We start from the raw sequence: 15,800 nt of genomic DNA on the forward strand, positions 1-15,800 counted from the left end.
GATAGTAATACTATAGGACTGATACTACATAAACACTCCAAATATATTGGAGAAGTAGGGGACAAAAAATGGGTGGGGAATATAGCTAGGTGATTTCTGCAAGACATTTGTTTTCCCAAATAAAAGTCTTTCTCTGTGAAAAAGTTTGGAGAAGGTGAGAAGTTTTTTCCTGTTAAGAAACACTGCTCCATGATCTGAGGTGGCTCTTTAAGGGTGTTTTCACATTTGTTTTTTTTTTTTGTTTTACTGCTTTTTGTACACTGTAAAACTGCTTGAAATAAAAATAGTTTAAATCTCTTATTAGTTAATTAAGTCATTAATTGTAAATGGTTTAATATCGCATTATCTGTAATTTTACTTTAGAATACTGTAAACTGTATGGTTTTTAAAGTAAAAACTATGAATTACTATATAATGTATGGTGAAAAACAGTTAAGGGACATGACATGATATTTTGCCCTGTTCATTGTCTAGTATATTGGCGATTTATGATGAACTCTGATTTATTGTGTGGCTTTCTATTTTGCCACCTATGGTGGTTATCAGTACATTTTAAGGTAAAAAAGCATATTTAGATTTTGATAGTTCAAGTAGCATGGTATATTAACATTATATCACTTAATGATATAATGGACAGGCATAAAAAGTGGTTTAGATCCTACCTGTCTGATCGTTATCATTTATGTAAATGGGGAATTATCTAAATTAACACCAGTAAAGTATGGGGTGCTGCAAGGGTCTGTTTTGGGCCCTCTGCTAATTTCAAACATGGGATTAGTTTTCATTGTTATGCTGATGATACTCTGTCATATATTTCATCTAGACCAGAACACTTCTGAATTATCCAAGTTGACAGAGTGTGTTAAAGATATAACATTTTGGATCTGTCATTTTCTGCTATTAAATTCAGATAAGACAGAGATATAACTTATTGGACTCAAAAACCTAAACACGGAAGCCCTTAGAATACAATTTACAGCTTAAAAGATGTACAGTTATAGATCTGGGTGTTATATTAGAACACAACTTTTCTTTTTAAAATCATATTTTGCAACTTACAAAAAGCCTTCTTCCACCTCAGAAACATTGTCAACCTACAGAACATGTTGTCTGTTTCTGATGCAGACAAGCTAGTTCATGCATTCATGACCTCTAGACTGGATTACTATAATGGTAAAAAGTTTGGCTTAAATGAATATATGATGTTAGCTAACTTCATGATCTGTATTGTCTTAGAACTGTAAATTTCTGCAATATGGCCATTAGTTTAACAGTCACCTGATAACAGATTACTCTTAATTGTAACATAGAAACATGCATTTTCTATAGAGCTGCTTTGAAACAATATGTATTGTGAAAGCGCTATACAAATAAATGTGAAATTAATTGAACTGAATTAATGAAATATATGGTTATAAGTTATATGCCATTATACCAACATGTCATCCTGTAATATTGGTAACATTATCACAGTATTTTTTTTACAATGAATTTCTTGCAACCACAGCTTCCAGTTTTTTCCCCATAAAGTTAACATTTTTTTTACAGTGCCCTTTGGATTAACCACCAAAACTTTACATGCACAGAACTTTGTGTTGGTCTGCCGTGTAGAAAAACTATTTTAACCCAACCAAACAAACCAAATGCTCTAATGTGAAAACAACACTAAAGAGCACCATTGAGACGTACATTGAGCATTTCAGGTGTGCTGAATGTGTCTGTGCCTGTTCTAGGTAGAAAAGGGGCTTTAATTCTCATTTCATTTGGAAGTATACAATATTAAAAAAAAAGTTGGACAATATTAAAATTTTACATCATTGCTTTGTTTTTGCACTAGATCTAGGCACAACTCTCTAATTGTAAACTAAATCCTGGATCCACTGAAAGAGGACCATCAAAAGTCATGAAACTTACACCTGGCTGCTTCATCTTCTGGAGAGCAAACTTCAGCAGGAAAGACAACTGGTCCAATGTAAGCATCGTCATAGCTTTACTCTGGGTCTCTATGCACTCGGCAACTGTTATTTTCTGTAAAGAAAAGACAGAAAAGCCCAAAGTCAACATGAAATCAAAATGGACAATTATGGAATATTGCAGAATTATTATTATAAATTATTTATCCATGCACATCATTATATATTTAAAATTCACATGCTCTTGTAATCTTTATTCATCATCTCTTCTCTGATGATGTATTTACTGGTGTGAGGGCGGGACAACCTGTCACTTACATGAGATAACAGCAATAGCAAACCACAACAATCCAACGATCCAATCAATTCCCGATGGACAAACTCAAGTCCCGCCTAACATTTTTTCTTGTTTGAGAAGCCGTTTCACTCGTCACAATAGGGAAGAAAAGACTATTGCAACTTCCGTTTCATGCTTACTTTACAGCTTTCTTTAAATGCAAAGATTAAAAACATGTTTCTATATCATAAAAAACAGATAAGAATACGTTTTAAAAATGTATTGAAACAAAGCTACAAAAATGGGTCATTCAGAAAACATTGTCATGGTATATGACTGCCCCCATTTACGCTTCAGCTTATGTTCAGTATTCAGCAACTTTTGCATTTCACATGCGAAAATGTTAGCCAATCAAAAAGAGGTCATTTACATACAGTATAGAAGTCTCAAAGTTACAGTAGCAAAATAAGCATGTTTAATTCAAAAGGGTGGAAAATTGCCAGGCAATTATAAATTGTGACTTTTTATATTATAAATGGACTTTGGGAAAAAATAAAAGTAAACCAAAAAAATCTTTAATTTTTTTTTTTTTTTTTTTTTTAGACGAAGTGGAGCTGCATGAGCCAGTACCTCACATTCAGGACAGAACCAGTCTCCTTCGGGCTCTGCAGCCAGTTTGAGGCACTTAGCATGGTAGACGCGCGGGCAGAGCTCACAGCAGAGCACCTGGCCCTCGCGGTGGCACACCCAGCAGTAGAAGTCATTCCGCCCATCCTGCGGTACAACATCAACAGGGTCTGTGGTGAGTGCGGGCTGCTTCACATAGTAAAAGGGACCATGTCTTAGTTCTGACTGGAATGCGGGCGAGAGAAACAGAGGGTCGGGGTTTCAAAACAAGTATTAAAGGTAACAAGACAAAACAAGCAGGCACAACAGTTATCAAAAAGGGAGTGGCATGGAAGGACAGAGGAGAGCAAATGTAGATGAATGGGCACTGAATTAATGGCATTTCAGTCTGTAACACAAAGGTAAATGCATCCTTGTTAGAGGCAGAAACAAGCTCAGGTCTAATAATTCATTGCAGCTGCATCAACATGAATCATAGTCTGTCCCTGGACACACATTTCTGCTTAGCTTGCATGACTGCCAGCTGCCTTGAATTTTTTTGGCTAAGCTCATTATCTGTCTCATACAACCCAAATTCCGGAAATGTTGGGACGTTTTTTAAATTTGAATAAAATGAAAACTAAAAGACTTTCAAATCACATGAGCCAATATTTTATTCAAAATATAACATAGATAACATAAATGTTTAAACAGAGAAATTTTACACTTTTATCCAATAAATGAGTTCAAAAAAGTTGGCAAGGGGCAACAAATGGCTGAAAAAGCAAGAAATTTTGAAAAGATTCAACATAGAGAACATCTAGCAACTAATTAAGTTAATTGATGTCAGGTCTTTAACATGATTAGCTATAAAAGGGATGTCTTATAGAGGCAGAGTCTCTCTTTAAAAACAATGTTCCTCAGCATCAAATTGCAAAGGCTTTGCAAATCTCATCATCTACAGTGCATAATATCATCAAAAGATTCAGAGAAACTGAAGAAATCTCTGTGCGTAAGGGACAAGGCCGAAGACCTTTATTGGATGCCTGTGGTCTTCTGGCCCTCAGACGACACTGCATCACTCATTGGCATGATTGTGTCAATGACATTACTAAATGGGCCCAGGAATACTTCCAGAAACCACTGTCGGTAAACACAATCCGCCATGCCATCTGCAGATGCCAACTAAAGCTCTATCATGCAAAAAGGAAGCCATATGTGAACATGGTCCAGAAGCGCCGTTGTGTCCTGCGGGCCAAGGCTCATTAAAAATGGACTGTTTCAAAGTGGAAAAGTGTTCTATGGTCAGACGAGTCCAAATTTGACATTCTTGTTGGAAATCACGGATGCCGTTTCCTCCGGGCTAAAGAGGAGGGAGACCTTCCAGCGTGTTATCAGCGTTCAGTTCAAAAGCCAGCATCTCTGATAGTATGGGGTGCATAAGTGCATACAGTATGGGCAGCTTGCATGTTTTGGAAGGCACTATGAATGCTGAAAGGTATATAAAGGTTTTAGAGCAACATATGCACCCCTCCAGATGACATCTATTTCAGGGAAGGCCTTGTGTATTTCAGCAGGACAATACAAAACCACATACTGCAGCTATTACAACAGCAACAGCAAATTTACAAAACGTCCCAACATTTCCGGAATTCGGGTTGTAAAACTGAAGACGAGGACCTTAGGTTATTTGTGAAAATTAATGTCACTGTCGAAAGTGGTTTGGATCCCCTGAAAAAAACATACGTAGTGGTCGACTCGAGGGTTTATCAATAACTGATACCAGGGCTTGACATTAAGTGAAACAAAACATTAATGACATGAGATGCTGAAAAACAGTGTGATTCAATGGCCACATCAGTCAAAAAACGAATATTCAACATATACCAACAGTTAACAAATAAAACAAGAACACAGGAATATATTAATATATTGATAAACTCTTGTCACTATAACAGCCTTATTAAAATGACCTTCTGAATTAATATTCATTTAATTATTTCATTTTGAGGACATCAGTCATTCATGTCCTTCAGATGTGGCTTTGCCTTTGTATAGTAGTATTTAAATTATAATGGCTTTGTATAAATATGTAAATATATATTATTATTATTATTATTTAAATTATAAATCCTTTAAAAATAAGATTAAACTTGATATTTTAAATTTGTCTTCTAAATATTAATGTATTCTGCATCTGACACTTAATTTAAAAATTGCTACTTTATGCTAAAAAAGGAAATATTACATATTAAATATAATTATTATTTGATTTTATTTAAATACTTATGTTTTCAAAATGTATTCAAAATCTTTATTGAAAATGTAATACAATTTTACATTCAATAAGTTAAAAATATGAAAAAGCAAGATTCAAGTAGTTAAAATGTATGAGGTTCATTTAAAAAAAAAAAATTATATGATCAATATAAAAACTTGGTTATTGTGTATTTTAAACATTTGGTTTATTAGTACTATTATATATCATTTATGCATGACTGGTAAATATGCATATATTTAGTTTATTTGTTAAAAACTGCTTAATCTAAATGAATGGATATTTTATATGGAATTAAAATACACAAATCTTAAATATAGACCTAAATATTTAGTGAGTGATATGATTTTTTAAAAATAAATATTTATTTAATTGTAATTGTATAACAAAATAGAAAACAGAACATTTTTAAGAGAAAAATGCATTAATTAACAAGGCTGTTGGCAGATGTTGTAACAGACACATTTCTATCATTTGCCCAAGTGGGCAGAAAAATCTTAAAGTGGCCAAAAATCACCTAGTTAAATCTGTCTTGCTGATATGTTAAACTAGACACAAGTACAGTCTGGTCAATAGTGTTCTGATTTTATTATTTGTGAGAGGTAGGCTTGTTTAGAGGGGTCCTAAAACATAGTTTGACAATCAGGTTTAAATTCTTTTCATCTAAAACCACAGAAAAACAAACGGCCCTAAGTGACTTTATCATAAAAAGTACATCTATATCAGGATGAAGGTAATGATGAATACCATCAAATCTTGCAGTCTATCACCACGAAGAAGCCACCCAAAAGACAAAAAAAACAGACGGACACTGAAATTAGTGAATGACTGACATGCAGGACTGAACAAGGGCTTGTATAGAGAGCGAAAGTTGCACCTGATCTTTACTGCTATTAACGGCTCCTGGTTTTTTCTTCTTTTTCACAGGACTGGAGGAGGATTCGGAAGGGGAGTGTCCATTTGAGGAATGAGGGGGGCTGGAAACCTTGCGCTTAGGGACGCTCCTTTCTGCTGACCCTTGATCAGAGCCTGCACAGTAATAGGACAAATTACTGATGTGAACATAGTACAGTTAAAACTGTACTAATAAACTAAACCATACTGAAAAACGTCAAAACATCAACAAATATGGCAGCTGACACTTTTGCGCTGTTTTCACACTTGAATGTGGAAAAAAATGTGGCATTCTCATCACATCAAGGACAATTCTCACCCTTGGATCGTGTTGCGATTTCCATCCCTTCAATTGCATCTGACTCCTTCCCTTCTCCTTCAGCCAAACTGCCACAAGGAAAAGAAATGAATGATATTAAATGTCCATTTTTTCACCTATATCTACTGTGGCTTTACTAAAATGATCCTTGAATTCATTTTTCACCTTCATACAGAATGTTTTTAGAAATTATGAAGCTAAAAAAACATGATAAAATCTAACCTAACTTCACCATTTTTCCAAACACTAAGAAAGCAAATGCCTCCATATAGCATTTCACTAAATTCAGGCTTTATTTCAACAGCTCTGAATGCAGAAGAGAAGGAAGTTCTCAGTGAATGAGCCCTTTGACGTCAGATTCACAGCAGGGCCTCCTTCGAAGTCAACACAATATGCTTATTCTCCACTCCGAGGGCCCGCTCGCTCCGGACAAATACTAATCTGAATCCAAAATGCACACTTACAGGTATCTTATACTTATTGCCGAAGAAACTGAATGTTAAGAATAAGCATATTAGATGAAACATCATGTGGCAGTCCACATACAAATGAGCATTTGATACTAGCAAAAACAAATCAGCTGTGGCTTTTCCTGATGGTTTCGGTAACAAGTCGAATGGCATAAAAACATCACATTTTATGTAAAAAGGCAAAGCAGATTCCTTTCTGGATAATAATAATAATAATGTGCTTTTCTCCAATCAAAGGCAGTTCAGTTTAGTTATAACGCTGGCAAAGGTAGTGCCAAGATGGTTTCCTCTCACTGCCAAGAGAGAATTTTCTATTAGAAATCCCAATAAACACACAAACACCATCTGAATGTGATGTGCACATCAGAGCGATGGTCCATAACTCATCAGATATAGTGTCGGTTGATTCCAACGCTAAACCTCAATTTAAATTTTGGATGCGGCACGTAGACTTGAAACCTTCCATGCAACATAACATTTTCCATTTCAGCCATTTTGCAGCCTGAATGGTTTTAAAAAGGCCCCTTTTCTCTCCTGATGCCTGGATCATTATCACACAAGCCCACCATTTCTCGTTCATGAACTGAGGCACATCCTCTTAGAACCTCAAAATGATCAAAGACAACAATTACACTGTTATTGACAGCCACAAGGTCTATTCTCATGCGTTTGCACTGATGTGGCAGCGATATCCTGCTGTGTCCTGCACCCCCAACCTTCAGAGATGCAGATGGGGAGGGGGTGTGTTGACAGCATGCACAAGGCAAACATCTGTAGAGCATGAGCACTTGCCATCTTGGCCTCCTCACGTCCAACCTACATGCACCATCCACTCCCCACCCACAGCAGAATCCAGTCCCTCTTACGCAAGCAAAAACCCGAAAACATGAGTTAAAAATGGCAAAATACAATCACAGATACTCGTAAAACCTTAAAATACAAGATTCCTCCCCCCCAAAAACACACAATCCCACTAGCATTGTATGATCCTCCATCTAAAAACTGACATATAATAACAGCATACCTTTTTCTTTACAGGCACAGTACACAGATTCTTCAGGCTGAGCCTTTTAAATGTGTTTTTTCAGATTTAAAGGCAGTGAGGGATGAGACAAAGATGGGTGCAGAATTTTCCAGAAGGGCCTTGCTCTCCCTGCTGCTCTCAGAGCGATTGTCAATCTTTAACCTCAGCTGTGTGCTGCCGATTGGTTTGAGAGCCACACGGAGGCGCGTGATTGGGCGGCTGCCGCTGTGTGTGCCACACAGGCTCTCCCTGCTCCCCTCTCTCTGCTCTGATACACTGCTGCAATGCAGGGAGGGCTGCTGCTGCCATTTACCAGGAAAATACTCATATTCTGCTCTGAAAACTACCGGTGTGAATAAACACAGGATGTAGATGTTCGGACAAACATGTCCGATGGTTTTATCCTCCTCCTCCTTCTGCAGTCACTGCTAAGGGCGACCATTTTGATTACATTCTCACTCCTTGCTGTGTTAAGTAAGAGCCGGATGGAGATTTGACAAATGAGCGGCTTACAGGAATGCAGTAAGGGCCTTGTAAACATCATGAGACAAAGAAAAGGCTGGAAAATGTAATCGGAGTCATGGTAAATTGCAGGTCTTGGGAATACTCCTTATGTTCACCCATTTAGCTGCTCGAGATTGACTTACAGTCAGCCGCCTGCCAAAATGAGCTCATGTACCAACTAAAAATAATATCAGTTTGCACAGTAATGTTGTAATAGGTTCAGTGACACGATGATGCTCATTTTTCTGTCAGGATCTATTGTTTTTGGGATTTTTTTTCCCAGAGATACACTTTTAAAATACAATTTATATATTTAATGACATATAATACACCTTCTATAATGGGCGTGTTTTTAATATGTGGATTAAAAATCATTTTGATTTTTGTGTGTGTGTGGTGTGTGTGTGTGTTTGGGGCATAAAGTAAAAAATGTCAGGGTGGTACTGTCTTGATAATGAAGAAAAAAGCCTAATTATTGCCTTCCTCGTTGTTGTTCATTTAGAAAAAACAATATTTCAATAAAACTGTTTTACTGCAACATTTGAAAAACTTTGTCCAACAAGTCATGTGGTGTGACCAAGGAAAATAGAAATTATGTCATAGAGAGGACCCCTACGGACCCTTTATGACTTTGTCAAGGTCAGTAAATCTCTCAAATATCAGGTAATTTGACCTTTTTATGACAAGACAAGGTTAATTCAGGTTGTAAAATGTCATGTGGTGCAACTTATATTTATGAATGAATAATTCATGATGATATTTGTAAAATATATACATACATTATATATATTTACCTTGAAAAATATATTTTATGACTTTTTTTTGACAGTAATAATTAAAATGTGTAAACAATTTTATTCATGGTGCAAAAAAATGATGGTTAGACCACATGAAATATCATACATTTGAGTGAAATTACATTTAAACTTTGAATGAAAATATTTTTAAAACAATGAATCAAGAATTAATAATGACTAACATTAAATGTTTCGTTTTTTCATGGACAATGTTATTTGTCTATTGCTAATGATAGCTATTTTAAATTTGTTTTCTTATATTCCTGTTGTAATAATCCTCTGCTCTTTTTAACACATAAACTGACTCATCCTCCAAAAATCTCAGCAACAAAAGAAAAAATCCCATTTCTAGAAGTACAAGCTCAAAAAGATAACAGGAAATCACAAGTGCACATACACTGTCAATCAGACAGGTGACACCAACAGACAATCAGGTTTAACCACTTACGTTAACAGACAAACTGTGAAACGCGCAGGTTATTTAGCAGACAATGACTGCTACAGCAGGTTAAAAAATAAAAACACCTCAATTTGACATTTATGGTTGTGGAAAAACACCACTAGTCCAGAGCCCTCTGTTATGACCTTCTGATCAGACCCTTGCTAAATTAAATACAGTCTCCAAATACTTGCCATCCAAGAGAAATATTTGAAATACTGGATACAAACACAATATTAATTATGCCACATCAAGGAAAATGCTTATATTCACACACAGACACAAAAACTTCTTTGTGGTTGTGTAGCCGAAAAAGGAAGTCTGTCTGAAATGGCTGCCAACTCATACCACAACTAAGTTTTGATAAAATGCCTGGCCTTCACTGACTCTTTACAACCCGAGTAAACAGACAGAAGCCTGTATTTAACTTAGAAAGGCAAACACAAGCCTAATTCCCCATCTATATGCATCTATTTATAGAAAAGAAAGTCTCTTCTATTACAGATCCAATAACTCTGTCAGCAAAACCAATCTGCTGCATGCTTTTGCGAATTAGGCCTATATCCTGAGCAAAATGGACATTCAGCATTATGTCGGCCATTGAAAAGTGTTGCTTTAACTTGCAACATGAGCCAAAACTGCTGCTCGTTCTTTCTGCCATTCTACGTGTGCACTTCCTCTTACAGCCTGCACTGTCTGCTCCTCAGGGCCTTCCATTTTGAGAGGTTTGGCCTGTGACATAACCTGACACGACTGTGCTCCTCTCCGGCTCTAGAGAAACATTTCTAGGAGAGAGACCAGAAGAGGCCATTTTGGTCACAGTGTTAGCACAGGTCAGTCATGCGATCCTGGAGACTAAAACACAGTGTGAGTGTGATTTCTGAGTTGTCTCTGCCTGCCAGGATCCAGCTCTTTGGAGTTGGGACAGGTTTTGTCCCCTGTCTCTCAGAAAATCCAGCATTTCTGCATGACATAATTCAACCATTAGCATTAACAGGTAGTGTAAAAAGCATATAAGCAATGAAAAATCTCTTACCTCTGTGGATGCATGGCTTAAAACACAGTGGGTAATGTCAATGCTTATTAAAACATGGAGGACAGCCCTCCCTCTCTCTCTCTCTACACAGCAGTCTCGGCTCTCCAAGCCAACATTCTGATAACAGCTATGAAAGCAGTTCCGTGATTGGCTGGTTTTCACAAGCAGGATGAAAGGCAGCAGATGATTGGCTGATACGTTTCCTGAGTAGATGTCTTTTGTTCAGTACAGACAGGCTGTGGCAGGATTTTGGACTCAAAGAGGAGCTAGGCCTTGATCTGTACAGCTAAAACTGAGCTAAATTACTCAACCTCGCACAGTCAACCTCTTGTTAAAGATGTTTTACACTTAATTAAAACAAATAATTATTAAAATTACAGCAGTCTCACTTTACAAGGCCTTGAATCCTGAAATGAAACTCTCCACTGAGAGAAAAATCAAACTTAAATGATGAATATCAAGTTCATCCATGTTTTTCAGCCTTAATACATATTTTTGGATATAAATTATATGCAGATATAGAAGCTCACTCAATTTGTTAATCATTCACTAATTCTTTCTACATCATTGATTCTACAAAATCATAAAAACCTGGGTTGGCTATCTAGTTGTTTCCTGAAGTATTTTCCTGATTTTACACTAACAAATGTATTCTGTATGCCTTACGATGATCTTAACAGCTGATTTCTGGCTAAATGTGGGTGACATTTCTGGTCATTAATCAAACTATAATGAGAGTGACTTAAAGTCGGCATGAAACCGAAGTTGCTATATTCTTTTCTTCTCCATTGCGATACATATCTGAACAAAAACAGCTTCTCGAACAAGACAAAAAGTAGGGCAGGATTTGATTTTGTCCATCGGCAATTGATTGGATCGTTGTGGTTTGCTATTGATGTGATCTCATGTGAGTGACAGGTTGTCCCGCCCTCATGCCGAAAAACACTTAATCAGGAAGTGTCATGTCGTTGCAAGAGGGAGGGGAAGTTATTTTGATTCAAGATTATGAAGGCACATGAATTTGAAAAAAAAAAATGATGTGAACGGGTAAATCATTTCTAATAAATACTGCAATATTCCATAAAAAATAAAAATCGTCAGTTTTGATTTCATGGTGACTTTAAGGCTGGAATACATGACAGTTTTTGTCCACATTTTTGCCCCGAGTTAGCTGGTTAGCGAAAGTCAGAGCCATTCTGCAGTTTTGAGTTGACAGATTTCACAGAAAATAGTGTATTATGGACCCACTGATTTTTTTAGTTTCAAACTGATTCCATCCAGTCACAGGATATCAAACATGTTTGATATTGTGAGCCGATTTTAGACAAATTTTGTCTTCATTTGTCATTCGTCTCCTAGTAGCACGGCACATGTTTCCACGCAAGTTTGTTGTGTTTGGAAGAACTTCAAAAGTCTAGTAGTGTGTGGTCATCAGTCGTTTAGTGTATGATGCCCAGTTTCAACATTCACAAGTTCGCAAGAATATGATGCCTAGTGTTTTAAAATCTGTTCAGATTTGAAAAGTTGTGTAGTGTTTAGATGTTATTAGCAATATGTTTCCAACAGACCTGAGAGGGAGGAGTCTGGGCACAGCTTATCTAAAACCCACTCTAGTTAGACAGGTTCTGAAGCACTTTTGAGTGAGTCATCTGCCAGAACACACCCCACGCAAAACCAGACTTCTTGTCTTAATATCTAAAAAGAAACAACAAAACACACATTTGATTTAACCAAAGGAAACTCGTACTAGTTTTATAATCTATAATGCTAAACATAACTAGATGCTCCATAGTAGGGTTAAGGATCAAAAAATGTGATGTGAAGGATACTGAAAATAATCAATTTTTACTCAAAATATCTTATTTTATGTTCCACAGAAGCTTTGGAACAACTTGGGTGAGCTGTCCACTTAAGTTTTCACATTTGTCCTCTCCAAACTTGAATATTTGGTTACGTCTTTGTTTCTAGATATACCTTGGGTCCTTCCTTCAAAGTAAGTGTATGGAACAGACGATCAAGTCTATGTCAATTAATAATAGTAGCTTAGTATTTCTATGACATATAAATGTGTTACTTATCACATAACAAGCTAACTCATTAGTGGTCATGAATTTAACCTGGCAAGGTCTCGTATCTTTGGTGGAAAGATATATAGGCTACACTACTCCCAAAAATAGAACCAAAGACTGTTTAAAATTTAATTGGTTCAACCCAGGACTGTCAAATATCTGTCACATTTTGAGTTTTTAAATACAAACACAGTCAAATGACTGTATTACCAGCACTGAGTCACAAATAGTTTCGTTGCAAATCACAGACAAGATTTTAGAACAACATATTTCACAGAATTGTAATAGCATCACTCAAAACCGTTTAAATATAATTTTAAACAGGCCTACTTACACAAGTCTTCAACTAAAAACGTTCATTGAGGTCACTACCGTTAAGCGAGGCCTGTAAGTTCATGTCACAAGCTGTCCACTAGAGGAGGCTATTCAGCTGTCTGCTCCTCATGTTGTCATCTATGCTGAAGACAGCTGTCTGAGACTCCCTGCTGCATTAATAAATCAAAACACATACTGACACAGACACACACTCTCACAGCATGGAAGATCTCAAGCCAAAGAAATATTGATGATATGGAGAGTTTTTCCATAGGCACGCTGATTTCATTCAGCTCCATATCTACAGTATCTTAAGATTTTCAGATGAGTCACAGGTTTAGTATATATAAATATACTGTATATGTATATATTTTTTTAAAATACAGACAGCCTCGATGATCTCCAGAGAGATCTATAAGTAAAATAGCATTTCATTTATCTCTTTATATGAAACACTTGATTGCCTCAAGGAGCCTCAACCCAAGTTATATAATTTTCTAACCTTATATTAAACAGATGTAATTATTGCTCTTTCAATTTCATACTCAATGCTCATTCGTACACTCCTAAAGAGGTGATTTAACCTAATAAATCTTTAAAGCACTTCATCTGGAGAGGGGATGGGTTGAGGTTCATGACTGCATGTTTGCAGGTAGAGAATCTATAGATGCAGATGATTGGGGGCTAATCTCCTGTCCTTTTAAACTGCTATCTCCTGTCCTTTCAAAGGGGACAGACAGAGTGAGGGGGTTGGGGGGTAAACCATCTCACACTCTCGGAAGGGGGAAGTCAGATTGTGCTGTGAATTGGGGGAGGGAACAACAACAGGTCTATGGGCCTCTTTCTGGGTTTCTCAAGAATGTTATTGGGGCACCCTCAGTCTTGTGGTCAAATGCGAATACGCTCATAACTTAAATTTTTCATCTCATATAGCGTGTAATGATTCATCAATATTTAAAAATTAAGATTTAAATATACCACTCCGTTTCAACCTGTGGCATTTCCTTGGGGTCAAATTAACAAGGTCGACAAATAAAATTTGAAAATATATATTTTTTGAGTTTTTCCTCAGTGATTCTTGTAGCTAAATTGCTTGACGCTTCAGTTTCACGTCTAAGTTTTTTGGCCAGATGAGACCAGAGGTTGTATAGCAGGGAACTGTCATGACAGGAAACAGCAAGCAATGAGCTAATTACTACTCTCTCTCTCTCTTTCTCAGTCTGACTCTCTCATTCTCCCCTCCCCCTCCCTCCCACCGTTCCTACCTCCCCTCTCTTTTTCCTTCCATCCCTCCCTCTTTAGCGCTGTCTCCTCCAACAGTTGAAATTCTACACTGGTATGCCTCAGAGATCACCATGGAGACGAGTTCATTGCTATCTTCCATGTCTGGTCTTCAGAGGGCAGAGCACTTACAGCCTCTGCAGACCACAAGAACACCAGTGCATCCTAAAACGGCCTTTTGACCATTCAGTTCCCTTTACATGAAGATTATATATTTTTATTATTTGATTATTATGTATATCACAGATCCACATGCTTCTTCGATAATTTACAGTAAGGCTAAATGTTTGCTGTGTCATTTATATACAATTTGTTTTGTAGCCTGTCCTCCTGCACATACAATAACATCATCAGAAATTAACTTTTTTTTAATTACTTGGCAATATTGTCACACTTACAATTGATTTTCATGGGCATTTTTACCTTTACAAGAACATATTTCTTTCTAACCATATATAAAAACACACTGTATGTCACCCATTTGGATCAAGTATCATCAATATGAAAAGTATCATAATAGGAAGTAGTTCAATTTGCCAGCAAACGTGACAAAAATACCCGAATATTTATGTGAAGGCATATTTTTATACAGGCTATACTTTAAATATCCGGGGTATTTTTGTCACGTTTACTGTTAACTTCATATTATGCATATTGAAATGCATTCTTCAACGGCAACTTATTTGAAACTTCAAGTAACTGTTCAAGTGCTTGTAGATCGTGTGTATGGCGTAATGTGTACTTTGTGTGTATAATATGTACAAATGAGGACATTGTATATAATGTATAAACGGTGTAGGCCTATATTTGCTACATTGTCTTTTACTGTCACTACGGACTGCAATGTTGGTGGACCACACGAGAGTTATGTACATGTTGTAGTAACAATAAAGTGATTTGATTTGACAGAATATGAATAAAAAGGTGTGCTACGAACAAATAATTCGATCTCTCGCGAAGACGTGAATTAATCACACTCAAATTATGTAAATAAAGGCGTACGTCAGCCTACTCATTAGGGATTCGTGACTGTTATCTCTATGTGGTCCTTGGATGAGCTAAAAATAAATGCACTATATTTTTTTCTACGATATTGCTACTACTGCCCATCTCCTACTGGATGTCTATTTTTCGATCTGCGGGGGTTCATGTACTTGTAGTTTCTTTCCTCTTTAGCTCTGTGTGGAATATGCTGATCGCCCGGATGGCAGAACTACACTACCCAGAACTCCCCGCGCGCATGGTTCAGGCAGGCTTCTTTAAGCTTTGGGAGTGTTTCCCATTTAAACAAACATAGCTAATGCTGAAGATGGCGGATGCGTAGAAGTGGCTTAAAGAAACTGGAGTGTTTCACGGGATACATTTACACCGGTAAGTGAACCGAAACACTTCATCGCGATCGTAAATGGAAACATTTAAGCAATTGTTGTGTTCGTGAAACAATGTTATGTGATGCCGGTTATTCAGAAGTACATTCTTGTCCACGGTGAGGATCTTGCCACCTAGTTATTCTGCCTTTGAGACAATAATCGTAGTAACACAGTGTTGCCAGATACAACATTCTCCAGCATGTTTGTT

The 15,800-nt window shown here is 36.8% G+C and overlaps 2 protein-coding genes across 6 annotated transcripts in view; one reads left to right on the top strand and one right to left on the bottom strand.

Annotated features, from left to right (window-relative positions):
• zmynd8 (zinc finger, MYND-type containing 8) overlaps positions 1–12,210 on the bottom strand; it is a 30,829-nt gene extending 18,619 nt beyond the window's left edge. The window contains exons 1-5 of one of the 5 annotated variants that reach the window (XM_051911805.1): positions 12,126–12,210; positions 6,288–6,355; positions 5,952–6,103; positions 2,821–3,042; positions 1,915–2,028 (exon numbers count right to left, since the gene is read on the bottom strand). In XM_051911805.1, coding sequence (XP_051767765.1) covers positions 1,915–2,028; positions 2,821–3,042; positions 5,952–6,103; positions 6,288–6,312 — 513 coding nt within the window. In that variant the 5' untranslated portion in view covers positions 6,313–6,355; positions 12,126–12,210. Of the gene's footprint in view, positions 1–1,914; positions 2,029–2,820; positions 3,043–5,821; positions 5,838–5,951; positions 6,104–6,287; positions 6,356–7,781; positions 9,081–10,557; positions 10,659–12,125 lie in introns of those variants that run through there. The other 4 variants (XM_051911806.1, XM_051911802.1, XM_051911804.1 and 1 more) reach the window with 4 other exon arrangements.
• A 3,226-nt stretch (positions 12,211–15,436) lies between these two features.
• Positions 15,437–15,800, top strand: part of ncoa3 (nuclear receptor coactivator 3) — a 45,818-nt gene continuing 45,454 nt past the window's right edge. Inside the window, 1 exon segment of the mRNA XM_051911808.1 lies at positions 15,437–15,593. The gene's annotated coding sequence lies outside the window, so the exon portion shown is untranslated.

Source organism: Ctenopharyngodon idella, chromosome 11 (genome assembly GCF_019924925.1).
Source record: "Ctenopharyngodon idella isolate HZGC_01 chromosome 11, HZGC01, whole genome shotgun sequence".
In the NCBI taxonomy this organism is placed as follows: Eukaryota; Metazoa; Chordata; class Actinopteri; order Cypriniformes; family Xenocyprididae; genus Ctenopharyngodon; species Ctenopharyngodon idella.